Source organism: Triplophysa dalaica, chromosome 18 (genome assembly GCF_015846415.1).
Source record: "Triplophysa dalaica isolate WHDGS20190420 chromosome 18, ASM1584641v1, whole genome shotgun sequence".
Classification (NCBI taxonomy): Eukaryota; Metazoa; Chordata; class Actinopteri; order Cypriniformes; family Nemacheilidae; genus Triplophysa; species Triplophysa dalaica.
Window position 1 is genome coordinate 3038133 of NC_079559.1, and position 18043 is coordinate 3056175.

At 39.3% G+C, this 18043-nt stretch overlaps 1 protein-coding gene across 1 annotated transcript in view; it reads right to left on the bottom strand.

Moving 5' to 3' along the window:
- plxna3 (plexin A3) overlaps positions 1–18043 on the bottom strand; it is a 137912-nt gene that overhangs the window by 24474 nt on the left and 95395 nt on the right. Inside the window, exons 10-11 of the mRNA XM_056772406.1 lie at positions 11969–12169; positions 1210–1306 (exon numbers count right to left, since the gene is read on the bottom strand). Coding sequence (XP_056628384.1) covers positions 1210–1306; positions 11969–12169 — 298 coding nt within the window. The remainder of the gene's footprint in view (positions 1–1209; positions 1307–11968; positions 12170–18043) is intronic.

Below are 18043 nucleotides of genomic sequence, written 5' to 3' on the forward strand. Positions count from 1 at the left end.
GCATCTCACGATTGACCAAAAGCCAATTTGATGGTGCGTAGAATCGTAAGACAACAAAAATATTTTTATTTAAAAAAGTAGTAAGGCTGTGGTTTGAAACCGATCTTGAGAATCAAGCAATTCTGTGTTGACGGGTTAGAGAACGAATTGCCCGTCTGAGCTTCAAACGAAAGGCCATTGAAAACACGATCGCGGTCTAATATACACACAAAACCAATCATTTACCACAAAGATGGTATCTGCAGACACAATGTACGCTGTGAGCTTCTCTATCAGCTCCAATCGTCTGAAACTCTGGATAATAGAACGCTTAATAAACTTCTCCGGAGATGTATGGACTCCTGGAGATCATTGGGTTCTTTCTTAAAGTGGTGAAGGTAAATATAAACGGGTGTTTTGTGGAGCGTTTCCTCTGCGTTAATGTGCTGTTATATAAGTCTGAAACAGACAGACGTCTTGTTATCAATAAAATATGTAGCTCATACTGACTGAACACCCGACAGACTGAGTGTGTTTGAACGGATGGCGAAATCCAGATGAAATCAAATAAAAGATGTATTAAGTTCCACTTTATGCAAAGGTAATGCTCTCCAACATGAAGGGGACACGGATATCAAATATGAATGCGGAGAGGATAACCTCAATCTTTCTTTGAGGGCCGCTATTCACACATCACTAGAGGTCTTTAAGAAAATCTGCTCTTAAAGGGACGGCGACAATCTGCTCTTCTCGGAAATCTGATGCACAAGCATGTCGTTCTGCTAAACCGCCAAGTTCGGGAACTAAAATAAATTCCATTCATTATCAAAAACGAGACTGATAATGTATGAGCGTATCAAGACGGATCGAGCATAAACTCTGAAATAGTAATGTGATGATATATGCATATGTAGAAGCCATACGTCTGTTCTCTGCTGCTATCATGGAAATGAAAATCACAGCTAGAGAACTTTACATAATCGAGACGGTCTCCATATATTTTTAAACAACTCACACATTCATATTAATCCAAATATTTAACAATAAACTCACAGTATTTTAGACCTTTTTATGTATACTTATGGATAAGATGCATGTAATGAAGAATATTATAAATTAAATAAATGTAAAGCGGATAAAGCTCTGTATCAAACCTGTCTTACTGCAGTATCTCAGAAAATGGAAAACAGACATGTTACAAAGTTACAAAATGTAGGTGGTGACCCTCACCTCTCATGGAGGGCGGCTTGTCGATAGGAAAGTCACCGTCCCACACGATGGAGAAATCCACAGGCAGGTCACCCATCTCATTCCCCTCGTACCAGTACTGCAGGAAACAACAAAAAACACGGATTACTTTTCATGGGTCTCTGACGCGGAACAGTTGATTTGAAACTTGACAGCACTTCAGCCGAACATGACAGTCCTGAGCACATGATGATGTCATCTTTCTTGACCAAGAAAAAGATGCTGAACACAACGGCTCTCCTAAAAACATGTGTCCGATCGCAACTGACATCATCTGAACATCAGTGAACAAATGTATGCGAGGTGACGATGAAAATAAGCAATTATTTTATTATGAAAGTGATAAAAAACAGACATATAGAGAATCTGGATACATATTTACTTGCCCTATTACTTACATTTTTAGCATCAAAAGTGTACTGTGTATACGTAAAATAATATTTCAATTTACATATAAATATTTGACAGATGGAATTAAAGTCATGACCTTACTCATGCTCATCGTAAGCAGTAACTAAATTTAAGCGTGGTTTTAATACGAAAAAGGTTCAGCTATGGTATAACGCTGTTAAAACATAGACTAAAAATTTCTAGAAATGATTTCCTGCATTATATAAAGAAACAGATTACTTTTATACACACTAAATATTTCGTTTTTAGTGCTATAAATTCATAAGCATGTTTTTGCAGTAAAACAATGGCATATGACACAATACACGATCGATTTATAGAATTACAATCATTCTTGTAATTACCCTAAAACCAAATCCGTTCTACGCAGTCAGAATAATATTAACCTGGTGACATTTACATCAGCAGAATTCAAAACAACAGCACACAGTAAATCACGGCAACCCAATTGTTTACGTTTGCACAAAAATAAACGCACCCCATCAATCAACAAATAACAAAGACACGACACCAATACGACAATTGATGCCCGACACACATGCGCCCTGATGGAGAGAAAGAAAAAAGCACACAGTCGGATACAGACAGCACATATGGCATCTCACCAAGCATGCGGCCGCTGTTGGTAAGGTGCAGCAGAAAGCAGGTGACGGTGGTTTTTACTGTCTGGGTGTTAATTAGCACAACACTGCGAGTACTTAGCCGACGCAACCCTGAGAGAATATCGCTGATCGGGCTCATCGATCGCAGGCCGCTTGCTTAAGAGACTTCAAGGTGAGATGGGAAAGTAAAGAGAAGGAGAGGAAACAGCTCTGGATTCAGCAGTACAAACTGCCGCGACTGCACGTCGAGGTTACGCTCACAGAATACACAGCATCAAGTCAACAAAACACGAGGACAAATGAGCACATTCTCATCCTTTAACCCATTGTGTTACCGATCCTGCAAAGGTCTGCAAAAATGAATCAATGACGCAATTAAACTGCAGCATCGTTCTTAACAAATTCATAGCAGTCGAACTGCCGCATCTACTTCCATTTATGGCCAAAGTGAAATCTATTTTAAAAGCAGGCAAAGGAACACCCTGACCTGACAAAACCCCCATCCTCACCCAGCCATCAGCTTTAACTCAAACGTCAGCTGTTACATCAGCGTTTATTCATCCACACAGGCCGGATAAATCACGGGAGAGAAAAACAAGAACAGCCACAGTCATCCGCTGGCAGTCCGAGAGGCCCTGAAGAGTGGAAAACGGCCGTGCGTGTGGCGAGCTGGAATCTTTCGCAGCTGTTCGCGGGGAAATATCCAGGAGGAGCTCCAGCGTGCTTGGCTGTGGAAAATAATCGGTGAAAGGCCGCGCTAAACCTCGGTCAACCTGCTGACGCCAGGCACACAACAGCCACACATCTCTGTGACACAGCAGCTGGGCTCCATGGCGACTTAATTGGGGTCAATGGCGGATGCCCTGGGTACCCGTTTGGGTCAGAGAGGTCACGCCTGTGACATCATTACGTTTTCTTGGAATTTGTAGAGCAATTTTGAACCCGAGCTGTAAGGTTGCTCGGTTTACTGATGCATTTCTTGAAATGTGTTTTTTGGAAGAACAACTATGGGAATGGGGAAATGGTACAGTAGAGGGATTTAAAAATGTTTTTTTATTGATCATATCAATAAAACTCCCCATTCAACAAATGAACAGTGTTTATTTCTAGCTGAATTCACACAATGGGCTTTTATTCACAAACACAAACTGAAGTAAATTCTTTGTAAATGTAGAAAATGTTACAATCTTGCTGACTGCCTTCAAGACACATTCAGTGCGACAGTCTGTAAGAACGCTTTTGAATTGTCAATGGCTTAATTTGCATAAGACGACAACTATTTAGAAAAGAATATGTTATCAAATAGGCGAGTCAAGTTTATTTATAAAACACATTTCATACAGAAGGTAATTCAATGAGCTGTACATAGAAATGTTTCAAAAAATGAAAAATAAATAAATGAGTTTTCATGTGTTTCATAAAGTAAATAAATGTATGTAATTATTTTATCTTTAATGCCATACAAAAGACTTTATTTATAGCAAACTCACAATATTATAACTTCGACTAAACATAAAACACAGAGGGGTGGTTTCCCGTAGAGGGTTTAAGACTAGTCTTAGACTAAAGTGAATGTTAGAGCTATCTAAACTGAAAACATTATGCATTGACATATCCTAAAATACATAAGTGCCATTGTTTTGTCTCAAATGCACGTAAGTGATGGGATTTTGAAAGCCATATTTGTAAAAACTACTTAAATGTTCTAAATTCACTAAGCTTTTGTCCTGAATTAAAATAATCTGTACGCGGGAAACCACCCCTTTGAATAAAAATATAATATGAAAAAATTGAACTACGCTTTCAACAAAATCGAAAGGCAAAGTGTAGTGACGAACTTCTACCTGCATATTTTCCAGGAATTGAGCTTCAACGTTTTTGCATTCTGTAGTAGAGTAGGCGGGGCGAGACCGTGGTTCGAGTCCGGTGAGTAATTGTGAATGAGCGCCAGCTGTGCGCACACCGGCCTCGAATCACGTAGGAGATGGGAGCATATAAAAGGAACGAGCAACCGGACCGTCGAAGAGAGAGGACCGGGCCCGAACTTGTTTTACGTTTGTATTTATATATATATTTGTTGTTTATGTTATTTCGCCGGCGGTCGTCCGTGAGGGGCCGCCGGCTGTTATTATTTACATTAAAGCTTTGTGTTTAATGTCTGCCGGTTCCCGACTCCTTCCTTCCTTATAATGAAGTTTGTTACACATTCCAATTTGACTTTTTTAGAAAACAAAAAAGTTGTATCTACAAAGTCCCACAACGAATTACTCGGCAGTAAGTCGTCAACTAAATTTTGACAATAATTGCAGAACGAACTTCTAAGCGAAGATTTGATAAAGTTAATAAAATCAATCAAAAATAAACGTTTTTGTTGCATTAATGTGCCTTACGAAAACTAAAGCACTTACAAAACTGTGAAAAATATGACGTGAAATAAATCCACGCATGGCGGTGTATTTTGCGACAGTTGCGTGCTGCGTTTTCTTTCCTTCTTTGAAGGTCTGAGCATCAAGAGATTAGCCTGCATGTGTAATGGGTGGAAGCCTTTGTGTTTGTCCATACAATACCGCTTATCTCTGCCAGTAGTGAATTGATTTTCCTCCAGCTTGTCTTCTCGCTGTACGTGCAGACAGGCTGGCCTGGTTCTGTCAGAGGCCTCATTGAGAACGACTGGCAAGCGACAAAGCGGTAATCTTACCTCTAAAACCCGTCCTCGATTTATCGGCAGCCCAAACGCGACACAAGAAAGCTCCTATCAAACGGGAATAAAAACCATTTCCAGCCGTTTGATTTAGCTTGACGCACATCCCCGGGGTATATTTCCATCTTGTCTGCGTGTTTAATCAAAGAGTGTAATGCAGACTGCCCACACGTGGCTTTTTAAAGAAACCACTCTTAAAAATGGGTGCGCTCAATAATCCACTTATTGCAGCAAAGTTGATACAGCGCGGCGTTTACGGGCCTGCCTATGATGAATAACCGCACGCAGATATTGACTCGGGGGGAAAATTGCTGCTTCTTAAAAACCGAGCCTTCGCTTGAAATTAAGTGATTGCAATTAATTCGAGTGCAACTCGCCGGAACTGCGTTCCAACTGTTTCGCAGGATTATATTGTTTTAAAACAAGGTTTTGGTCTCCGTGCGCGCTCGTCTCCGTCGATGGCGCCTCTTACACATGACAAAATGAAAATCAATAGAACTTAATGATGGAGGTCCTGTACATTTAATTAAGTTACGGACTGGACCAGACTCAGCAGAAAGACACAACGTTACACGTAAAATGAGCCCGGTGTGTGCGCGGGCACATTACTGTAACCTAATTATTGAATCACGGCTATCTTATTACTAAAGACAGCCCAGCTATAACACTACATAATTCACTTCACCATACGGTACGTCATTGCTTCATTTCTGGGTTGCAGAGGGGAATTCTGGGTTGCGATAAAAAGGCTGCCGCGGCGTATGCTGTCGATGTCCATCACTCCAACTATGATGTGATTCGGGTAGAAAAGCTCACCACGTGGACACATATGCAACGAATCTAGAGACGCGTGTATGGCGGGCGCACCGATCCAAGGCAAACCAAAGCATTCTTTCCATGTGAGGACTGCGTCGATGTCTAGCAGAGCTTTCTAACGTCTCATTTTTGAGCACAGATGAGACTCTAAAAGCATGAAAAATGCAGTTAATGCTACATTCTGACACAAATTAATAGTAAATAACTACGCCAAGTGGCAACCAGCGTGTGCACCCAAATCTCAAGTCCTGGTGATGTGGCAACAAATAACCAAATCATTTTTTCATCATACTAGCGTCAGGAACTTAAACTTTTTGTCTGTTCGCCTGCCACTTAGCTGATGGTTAAAACAGGTTTCTCTCGGTCACGCGGCAGACAACGGCGAATGCCTGATTGAGCATTTGATGAGAATAATAGAATAATGAGGGTAAGGTTTTTAAAAATGCCTGACAAATATAACACGTAAGTGTTTTTATTCAAAAAGCTTCCGCTACCCTGCGCCGAGGATAATGGGCTTCTTTGCAAGTACCCTCTCCATCAAGAGCCTGGTTCAGAACTTGGCCATTGTGTAATAAAGGCCTTCGCTGTACGTTTCCCCGGTAACACGGCCGGTGCCTGTCGCTAAGGGGTCAGCGGCGCTTAGCAACGCTTACGCTCGCGGACTCATTTGGAGTTTTTTGCACGCCGGTGTTCTTAGGAAAAAAGACGAATTACTTTGGATTTCACCTCGGGACACCTTGTGCAGACGTACTTTATGCCTAAAATTTCAAAAAGTGCGCACCGACAGAAAGTCCTCATCGTGTTTCACCGTGAACATGTTCCAGCACAGAATAACACATTAATCTTTTGTTTAAAAGGGCGAGGAATGAGCAGGTTATGCATCAAACCCAACTTTTCAGACTTAAGCTGTGTACATCGCCCGTCTGCCTTTTAACCTGGATTAGAATTCTCATATACTCCGCTGACACGGCCACAAATCAATCTTCGGAGATATTTGCAAGTCAAGTATCAGATGAGTATCTTATGACTCGACATCTGTTCTTCTTGTCAAATGTGAGCAGCGTGCAATATCACAGCGCTGTGCGGATTCAATGAGTAAAGAAGTGGGGTGTACTGCATACACACAACTGAGGAAATGCACCCAAGAAAATAAAGTTAGGGCTGTCAAACGATTAATCGTCAAGTCAAGTCTAAGTTTATGTAAAAATCAAGTTTGTGTTTACATACTATACGTCTGTGTACCGTGCACATGAATGTTGGATTTATAAACCTTTCTGTTGCACAAGACTATACATTTTGGATTTATAAAGGCATACTCATGCTTGTTTACACTTAAGGGTATAGTTCAGCCCAACACTACTCTTTGCTGTTTATTAACTCACCCTCAGGCCATCCGAGATGTAGGTGACATTTTATCTGAAGTAGAATCATAAAGAAGATTGTTTGGTAAATCCGCAGCCCTCTCTGCTTCATATAATGAGAGTATATGGGGTCCACCTGCCTAAGAGTTCCTAAAGCACATAATTCCAAAAAGCGGCTCCTGGCGACATGTTGATGTTTCGTGAAGTGAATTGTTGGATATTTTCATAAAACTGAACGTCATTTTTAATAATATTATCCATACTGTACAGCCTCAACACTCCCTTTCTGCAGGTGGCGCTAAACGTACCAGACGCTGGTAGCCATCCGCCATTGCGATTGTGTGCAGAGGCTGTACATTATGGATAATATTATTAAAAATAAACGTTCAGTTTTATGAAAATATTCGCTTCACGAAACGTCAGCATGTCGCCAGGAGCCACTTTTAGGAATTATGTGCTTTAGGAACTCTAAGAACGTCGGACCCCTTAGACTCCCATTATATGAAGCAGAGAGGGCTGCGGATTTACCAAACAATCTTCTTTATTCAATTCAATTAAATTCAAGTTTATTTATATAGCGCTTTTCACAATGTGTATTGTTTCAAAGCAGCTTTACAGGGGCAAACAGGAAAAACAGATAAGTTAGAACACAGCACAGTGCATGGTGTTTAATAAATAATAATATAATATAATATAAAATAAATAATATCTAATTTCTAAATAAATAAATAAATGAATGAATGCAGTCTCCTCAATGGTTCTACTCAATTAAAAATGTCACCTACATCTCGGATGGCCTGAGGGTGAGTAAATAAACAGCAAATTTAAGTTTTGGGCTGAACTATCCCTTTAAGACAAATATAAAAATCAATGATCGTTTATGTATAATTTCAATTATTGGTAAATATAAATTAACATATGCAAATACTTCCGAAAAATATATACATGTATGTGTATGTTTTTATAAATACAAAATGAATATGCACAGTACAGAGACAGTATCATGTAAACCTTTGTGTTGCACAAGACTATACAAATGTTAGAAAAAATGTGTCCTTTGATCAAATGTTTTGATAGGGAACCAAAAAATCTCCTCTACAATCTAGTTTTTGTAGCACCTTTATTTTAAGAGTGTATATTAAAGGGATAGGCGGCTCAAAAATGAAAGTTAGTTCATCATTTACTCACTCTAATGTGATCTCAAACCTGCGTGACTTGTTTGTCTAAATAACGGAGTCCAAAACAAGAGTCACGGTATACTTTACTTTTCCCCGAATGTATTATTCTGTGTTCCGCATAAAAAAACTAAATGCATCCAGGTTTAAACAACAATAAGGCGAGTAAATAATGACAGAGATGTAATTTTGGAAAAAAATACCACATATATTTAATAAACAACCAAACTTATGGTCCGAGAAAATCCACCTGAAGTATAACTTTCTAGGTTACCATCGTAGTTTTGCTTTTAGACGCTTCGGCTGTCTTTTGATTCTTAGACCTGATCTTTTACCACGAAATCCCACCTCTCCAGGTCTACTGAAGCGGTTCTTTTATCAGCATGTCAATGCATTATTGAACTGGTTCTCCGTTATACTGTACTTCAGTCTACTTGACTAGCAGAGTACAGTAAAATCCATTATAACGCAAAAGATGTCAAAGACACACAATAGCAGCATTGTGACACGCTGAAAGGGCAGCTGTCGAAATTCTGGGGTGAGGCAGGAAGGAGACGCAGCTGAGAAATTAGCGACAATGCTGGAGCGGCTAACTTGATTTTTGTCACAAATAATGACCCCTCAATTCCAGCATGAGCCTGGGACCCTATGGGACAGCGGTTATATCAGATAAGAGCTGATTAACTAGCTGTAATACAACACCAGAGGCTTCAACACGGACCACAGCAACACAAAAACATAGATTCTTAAGTCAGCAACTCAACGCTCAACGTTAAACATGTAACAGGAATCACAAGGGGTTCATTCCAAAAACAGTTTTTTAAGTCTGATGCATGAAATTCATCACCATTTTTATGTTCATTTATATTTTTTGCTTTATAGTGTATCTGTAGAAAGACTTCCAAACTCACTTTTAGCCATTAACTGTAATAATTAAGTACAATTACTGTATGAACAAGACATCCAGCAACAGATGGTATGACCCACACACACATCTAATCTCACCACCTTCGAGTCAGAAAAGAACGGAGACAAGAAAACAATAAAGTAAAACCTCCATGCAAATCTAGTCTTTAAAAATGGTAAAACTTGTCTGCTAACTGTCTTTTTTACACATTTAATCATTACCGAAGGACACAAAAGGCATCCGATGTTGTATTGACCCTGAAAAATGAGTCAGTATGACCTCCGAAGCCGCATCTGTTTTCCATTTACCTCACCTACAGAGGTCATAAAATAACATTAGCTACCTAGCGACCCTCTTGCTTGCTAGAGTACAGTACAACCAAAAAACCTGGCGGATCGCTTCATACTGCTGTCAACATGAGAACTGAAAACGAATCTGATTGATCCGCCGTCGCCCATCTAAGGGCGCTCACAATTTCATTAGCATGGACCCCACGGTCTCAAAGTCACCTGCCGTCGGCTCCCAGAAGACGACTCTGTGCCATTCGTCCGGACGGCCACATTGATCGATGCTCGCGTGTGCGCGGGAGAGGGAGTGGCCGATGACAGGCTCTCTGGGGATTGAGTGTAATCTGTATCAGGCCGTCGCCGATGCTCGATTGCTATTCAGAAAAGATGCGAGGCATGCCTGGGAAGATGTGCAATTCTATGTTGTGTCACCGGTAATCATACTATCAGTTAATCTGTACAGCCTCTCTGACCGCCAGAGAGAGAGCAATGAAGTGAGAGACGAAGAGACTTCAACATAAGAAACAGGGAGGAGATCTTTGAGAGACACAGAACGTGGGTTTGGAATCCTTTCGCATCGTCTCATTTTGACACATGTATGCAAACACTTTAGCTATGCATCCTCTATTTAACATTCTTCTACGTTCTGAAATTTGTCAGAAGACAATTCATTATTTAAAACAAGCGTTCATGTGTAGATGCTGGGGGATATTCATTTCATACAAAAATCCCAGTGTCATTTTTGACAGAAATGCAATATAATATACATAACTTTGTCTTCAGATGTGTATCAAAACCTTACGTTATGAAGCGTTATGTTTTTATTTCCTTAGCTATTTCTATCTACATACAGATGCATTTTTTAGAGGTGATGCAATATATCATGTCACAGGTTTTTTTTGTCTCTGCTGAAAATCTGCAAGACCATAAACCCATAAATCTCTATGTCAATATTCATCTGTGATAAATAAATAAAATACCTGTTGCCCTCTATACAGTCAATATGCACCAGCATCACCACTGACAGGCAGTTGGTGAATTCGCTTTGCATCTAAATGCCTTCACGTCCGAGTCTGCGGACGTCGCCCGGCGCAGCTACGCTTCAATTCCAATTTAAATGCATAGAGAGCGAGGCGGAGGTCAGAGACGGAGCGAGAGATGAACAGGAGGAGATGAGTCAAAACAGATGGAAGGACAACAGTTGCTCTCCGTTCCGGGGTCTGGGAAGGGGGGCGTCTCGTGAACCACGCGTGAGCATGTGTCAGTGTTGGAAAGGGTGACGATCAATTTTGTCCAGGGTGTGCCCACGGACGTGATCCTCATTATTAAATTGCAACGGGACATCAATTGTCTTGTCGCGGGGTTGGGGCGAGTGGAATGACCTTTGACCCCCGTCAGAGTACGAGGCCAAAGGTCACACACTCCACCTCCCCCCAAGCAAATCGAGATCACCGCATTCCTTTTTACCCGGTCACACAGTTGTGCCAAATTATGTGGGGCATCCAGCGCCTAGCTAATTATCTTACAAGCTTCCCTGAGGTTACCGTGACAACCAGATGGGTCACAGACGGCGACAGTCTGCATCACCCGCATATGAAAAAGAAGGACACCGAGAGAGAGAGAAAAAGAGAGAGATGTTTTCAATGTCAACATGGTAACATGCACCATCTTTCACGAGGGGAAAATGATGTCTAAATTGATGTCTTTTCTGATTTCCTGGATCTTATTTTTTAATATCAGTGATTCCATAAAAAGTCACCTTGGCTTTTTTTAGCGCGAATTTGAAAGATTCATCGTCTCTCTTCATCTTACAGCCAACAATCGTAGACTTATGTTGATGTTTCACAATGAAACAAAGTCACAATGCTAAATATAATGAGACAAAACAATGCATCTAACAATAATAATAATGATCTGGAGTGAAGCTAGATATACAAAATATGCAGATTAATAAATGACATTATTGGTAATTAGGATTTTGCTGCTGACCTTCTAAAATCTAGTAGTTTTTGCCATAAGTCATTATTAGTCATCCTTCATGTTTTTTTTACTGGATTTTGCATATTTCTGACTAACAGAAAGTATTAAAAACTGCTTGTCAACTATGACGCAGTATGCGATCATTGAAAAAGTTCAGTGTTTTTTTACACCGTACAAGGTTTCAGAAGGACATCAATGATATATTTAAACAGACAGTTCAGCCCAAACTAAAATGATTTAAAAACTATTATTTTTCTTCACATAGATGACCCGTGACTGTCAAGCTTTCAAAGGCATAAAAACCCTATAAAAGTGATCCACATGACTCAAAAAAAAAAGAGGGCCTTCCTTTAAGAACAAAATGATCCTTAACCTTTAAAAACTCAGCTCTTTTATGAAGAAAATCCATGCTTGTTCCTTTAAAATGGAGCCGTATCATTTATAATCACTATTTATGATGTGTCAGAGAAACACAGTCTGAGAAATGAATGTTGTTCTTACTGAAGTGTTTTGGCACTGGATACAGGAGCTGTTGAAACGGACCGCAGGAATGCGTTGGATCTTGCCCTGGATATTAAAGACACACTCATAGTTCTTTTGACCCGACTGAGGCTGGGGCAGGTTCCGAGCTCGCAGCGTGATTGGTCGAATGATTCCTGCCGGTACCAGGATGTCGCTGCTGGGTAGAATTTGTGGGCAGCCCTGAAAAAAAAGAATGTAAAAGTTAAAATTATAATTCATTCAGGTTTAGTTAACGGCTCGTGAATATTTCAACTAATAATTCACTCAAAGATGATACTGATTCCAGTTTATTGTGTTAGGTACAATAAATAAACTGAAACTTCGCCTACAGATGTCGTATTCATGCAGACACACGCAAGCCAGAAACGGCAGGATGAGAAATAGAGACTATTCTGCAAGAAATAACTTAAATTCCAGCAATCTAAAGCTAAAAACCCTATTACACAGCAGCTGCGTTCATCTTCAGTTTTACGAAGCGCAGATTCTCACGGCAAATTCTCTCACTGATGAAGCGCTAAATGAATATCTTCTTTAGTCCTGCGCGTCGGCCCGATCTAGAAGAGCTCATTACGGTCTACTCTTCCTGAAACCGACTGCTGCATTTATCACAGACACTCATATTGACATGACAACTGATGAAGAAAAAAGGTAAGCTACAGTAACAAAAAACTATCATTATATAGGAAGCTCATAATAGCCTTGGATAAGCCTTGGCTTGCTAACACGTCTGCTATATATTAATAATGATATTAAAAACACCTTCTGTGGTAATGACAAAAAATATATGACATAAAAAAGTACCAAATGAACTTAAAATATAATATAAAATATATTTTAAAACTGAAATCCGTAATCTTTTTGGTATAAAGTATAAAATGAAATAATAAATGACATATTGATAAATTATGTAAGGAATAATCCATGGCTAACCGTGCAATAAAGGATATTAATGCACGACGTGGAGGCCAAGAACAACTCTCCGCAGTGCATTGAAATCCTTTAATGCAAGTCTAGGCGTGGGTTATCCCGCTTATACAATGGTCATTTACCAAGTTAAAGCTGTTATTGATGTTTTTAAACAGAAAATGCCAGTTGTTTTTGTCAGTTAATTGCAAATGTTGATCAAACTGACTGAAGCTACCTGTGCATTAAATAGTTTGAACCTTCCAGCCAAATCACAATCGAGTATTCAAACAGACCATGGTATAAAAACAAACAATTTTATTATTGGTAATATTTCATTTATTTTATTATAAATATTTTAAATAGAAATATTCTATTAAAAAAATAATCCGACTTCAACCAATGTAAAGATTAGTATGTGAAGAAACCTGCATTTTTATGAAATATGGATAGAGATATATTATGAATTTTAGCTTGAATATTATAAAAACAATTGCCAAATATTTTATTATAAAAGAAAAAAAAGAAAAGGTAGTGAAGTAACCTGCAATTTATGTTTCAAAACAGAGGTAGCGACAAAGAGGCAAAAGCTATGGATTGCGGCTTGAATATTAGATAAATATATCAAATTAAAAATTATTGAATAAACTGCAAAATGTGCTATAGTAAAAACAAAATTCTGAAAATTTGAATCTTTTAATGCTCTTAAATATTTGGGAAAATATTTAAGATACACAATAAAGTTGGGGGCATAATAAATGAGCCCACAAGTTTGACCAACTCTTCATGGACGGGCAAAAAAAGCGTATTTAAAAACTACCAAGCCCTCTCCTCCTCAACTGTGTATTAAAGAATATTCAGAGCGATGTGTAATCTATTTAACACCAAACAATAATCAGGGTAGCAGTAAAAGCAATTTGCAGGCAGAACAAACATAAATCAAAGCGGCTGGACGGCTAGTGGCTGCCGCCCAGCTCACTGTCTGCAGGCGCCAAAAACCCTGCACGCTTAACAATGATGCAACTCCTTAACCCGAACCTCCATCCATCTGCACAGGTTTGCGTATCAGTGCAACAATAAATCTCATTTTCATATTGGGTGTTTGTACAGAAGGATTTACTCCTGGCGGAGTCACAGAGGGTGCACAGGTGGCACGGCAGCATGGGAAGTGTAGCATGCCTTCATGCTGCGAAATGAGAGCCATGAATCACCTTTAGTTCGGCAAACGATGACAACGTAGAACCGCTAATGATAAATGACGACGCACAACTGGAGGCCTGTGAAAGCACACCGTCCTGTATCACTTCCACCGGAGTGAACGTGAAGACGTATCTGATGAGATCAAACGCACGGACGGGCGTATCGTCATGAGTGGCACATGCCTCAGGGTTGCAATGCAACTGGGCATGTTTGAATTAATGGTTTACATGACATTCTAGTCAGCAATTAATTGGTGACATGAAGTGACAAAATGATAGTCAATTAATGTTTAATATAAAGCTAAGTGGAACAGGATCTTGCACAAATACGATTGAATTTAGGGTGGAGCTACCCAGACGTCTAAACAGAACAACAGACGTCTGTCGACGTTAACATTAACCCATGATAGAGAAAACCCAGAAGACTGTTTTGCACGGATATGCACAACTAAAAAAGTTCAATGAAAACTTTGGCAAATACAGAAGAAATTTCCAACGCTGCGCTCATTTCTCACGATTACCTGACCCTGACGCTACTTCCATCAGATAATACAAGAGCTTTCCGGCTCAAATCCATCTCTTTAAAAGTTTCAAAGCACCTCCACGAGAGGCTGATTCAAGATGCTGAAAACAAGGGGGAAGCATTACAGCCCGTTGAGGAGCGCTAACAGATTGCAGTCATAGATATTTAGCACAGGTGATTCAGCTAATGGACTGTAATGGGCTTTTCATCAAGATTTTGCCGTTTACAATCGGGCCGCAGCTGCTCCATCATGTGTGCGCACTCAGAAGTTTGAGCAGATTACATCATTAGTTCCATCCAAAACCATCGTTGGCCAAAAAACCCTCTCTTGATAATTCCTCTGGCCATAACTAATAATCTTACACTGTCGCCTGGAACCGAAGCAGCACTTTTCAAACGCAATTTAATGAGGAAAGAAAACAAATGATGTCGCTGAATAGTTATGCATACAGACAGACGGATAGGATATCAAATAAAAGAATCTCAAATTTGTCCTATACTTGCACAAACAAGCACAGAAAATGATTACACAACATGATTGTTTGACAGATTGTTTTCTGCTATGACTAACATACATTATAACCCACCCCGTATTCTCATAAAGCCAGTAATGACAGCCATTCCCCATATATACGGTGTTTAAATTGAAGACAACGGCACCCTGAAGACATTTCATGCACACTCTCTCTTAATGTCAGTTTGCTTGTTCTCATTAACAAGCTCCAATCGCGACTTCATTATGAATTAAACAAGCCCAGGATGAAGTGTTTGCTCAACGTTGCTTAAAGGTTACAGATAGGCCCAAGAGCTTGTTAACTAAAGAACAGACAGGTTATACCAGCGTTTACCAGCAAATAACCCTTCATGCATTGAGGTCACAGTGGCAGACGCAATAACAACAACCTATCCAACCTGGCATAGCAACTGTAAACAGACAGTACAGCTAAAAAATATATATATATTTAGCCGTTAACCCCATTGACTTCCACGGAGACATTTCTCAAAATATCTTCTTTTTTGTTCTGCAGAGAAAAGAGTCATATATAGGTTTTTGAATAACATAAAGGTGAATAATGATGACGCTTATTTAAGGGCGAAGCTTCCCTTTAAGACAACAAGATATGACGTCTCACCCCGAGGCTGCTATTTTAAATTCTATTGTCATTTTTTAAACCAGGTGCCCTCAACAAAATAGACATAATAAAGATTTATTTTATATCAATTTAATTTTATATTAAAGTATATTACATTGGACATTAAAATAAAATACTAATAAAAAGTTTTAATATATATATATTTTTTATATTTATCTTACATTTATTGATGGTAAGACGAGAACAACAACAAAAAATCGAGGTAATTTATAGAGTTATTTGTGTTGCTATTACTGAGCAAGCTCTAGAATTTGTATTTGGTATACTGTTAAATATTCTTGTGAACAATAGGGGTGGCCTTAAAGGGATAGAGTACCCCAAAATGAAAATTCTGTCATCATTTACTCCCCCCAGATTGTTTCAAACCTGTAAAAAAGGAAGATATTTGAAAGAATGTCAATAACCAAACAGATCTCATCCCCCATTTACTGCCATAGTAGGGAAAATAAATACTATGGGAGTCATATGGGGGGATGAGATCGGTTTGGCTACTGACATTCTTCCAAATATCCCCCTGTGTGAAAAATAAATGTATACAAGTTTGGAACAATCTGAGGGTGAGTAAATAATGATATCATTTTCATTCTTTGGTGAACCATCCCTTTAAAAGCACAGAAATATCTTTACAACGTCTACCAAATTTCATTCCTCGCATACCCCAGTCTCATTCATACACGTATGAGCAGATGTGAGCGAGACACTTTACCTTTAACCGTGATAAAATCTCTCAACCGCCTCTCATGTCTTATTGCCTAAATAAACAGAAAAGGGCAACCTGCAATTATGCACTTGAAAACGAAACATTGGCCAGTAAAAACACCCAGCGTGTTTATGTTCGTAGCGACTTAAATGGCGTTGGCACCACGGATTACTCAAGTTTTAGCTTTCAAGCAATGTTCAACGGCTTCCTGCGTAACATCGTAACGCCGTGTTTTTACGCTCGTACGCTGCGACGGTAACTCTACCCAGCCACCCGAGCAGCTGCTTGTTTCCCCAGTTGGGTTTTTCCCTCACACTGATTAGCACCCCATTAGGAGAGGCCTGGCAGCTTACTGCCTGTTGACAGTCTCTCCATTAACCTTATTGTGCATATCTAGCTTATCACAGAGCTAAGCACTTTTCTCTGTTGAAACATAAAAAGCCCGAGCGGGGCGAGGCTGAGAAATTCATGCCGCACACTTGGACACATACACACACACACGGAACGCAGGAGAAATCCAATCTTTTACTGCAAGAAAAAAATGAATTGTTGCTTACATATATAATTTCCCAAGCAGTGGGTTTCTCACTCACTCGCTCCCTATTTCACGTTTTTCCATTCCTCTACCCTGTTAATCCCATTTTCGGTCTTCATAAGCCATAATCCATGAAATATGCTTCCTTGCCTCCGTGCAGGGAGAGAGGAAAATAAATCAGACTGCGGATCACTTGGGAGCCGTTCCAATTAAATGTTACATGATATTTTTTGACCTTATTCTTCGGCTGGTTTTTAAATGGCATGCATGAGATGTCGGGTGAGTTTTGAAAGCTCCGATTGCATGAATTTGCTCAAGTGGTGACTTGCAAATACATGAACTACAAATTATTGTCCGTGTCAGAGCTTAACATGGGTTCAATTAATCATCAAACATCATATCAGCACACAATTTTTTTTAATATGATTTAGTTGACATGTAAATAAATAAACTACAAATTATTGTGCATATCAGATCTTTGCAGGCGCCGCATTAATATTCCAACTGAGTTGTGTTTATACAAAATAAGAAATATAATTTATGTGATTTGTAAATAAACTACAAATTATAGTCAACATTATATTTTTACAGGCGCCGAAATAATAATCTAACATCATAGTTTATACAAAAAAATGTACAAAATAAACTACAACTTATTGTCCATATCAGAGCTTTACTGACGACATATTACTAAATCAACATCATAATATCTAATTAAGCTAACTTGCAAATCAATAAACTACAAAGTATTACTTATAACAGATCTTTACGGGGCCGAATTAACAATCCCCCCAAAAAATAGAAATGTAATTTACTTTAATTCCCCACTCCCCCGAAAATATACTGTAAGGTATACGATGGATAACCCAAGGTTACATTAAGCATTTTTTACATCACCGTGGGATTCGTAGGTATGAAACGGTACCACACAAAAGATGCACACAAAATACTACACAACCCTATTTAGTGGACAAGTGAATCAACAGTTTTTTTTGGCACATACGACTCAAAACATGCAGAAAGCACTTGATCAGCACTCT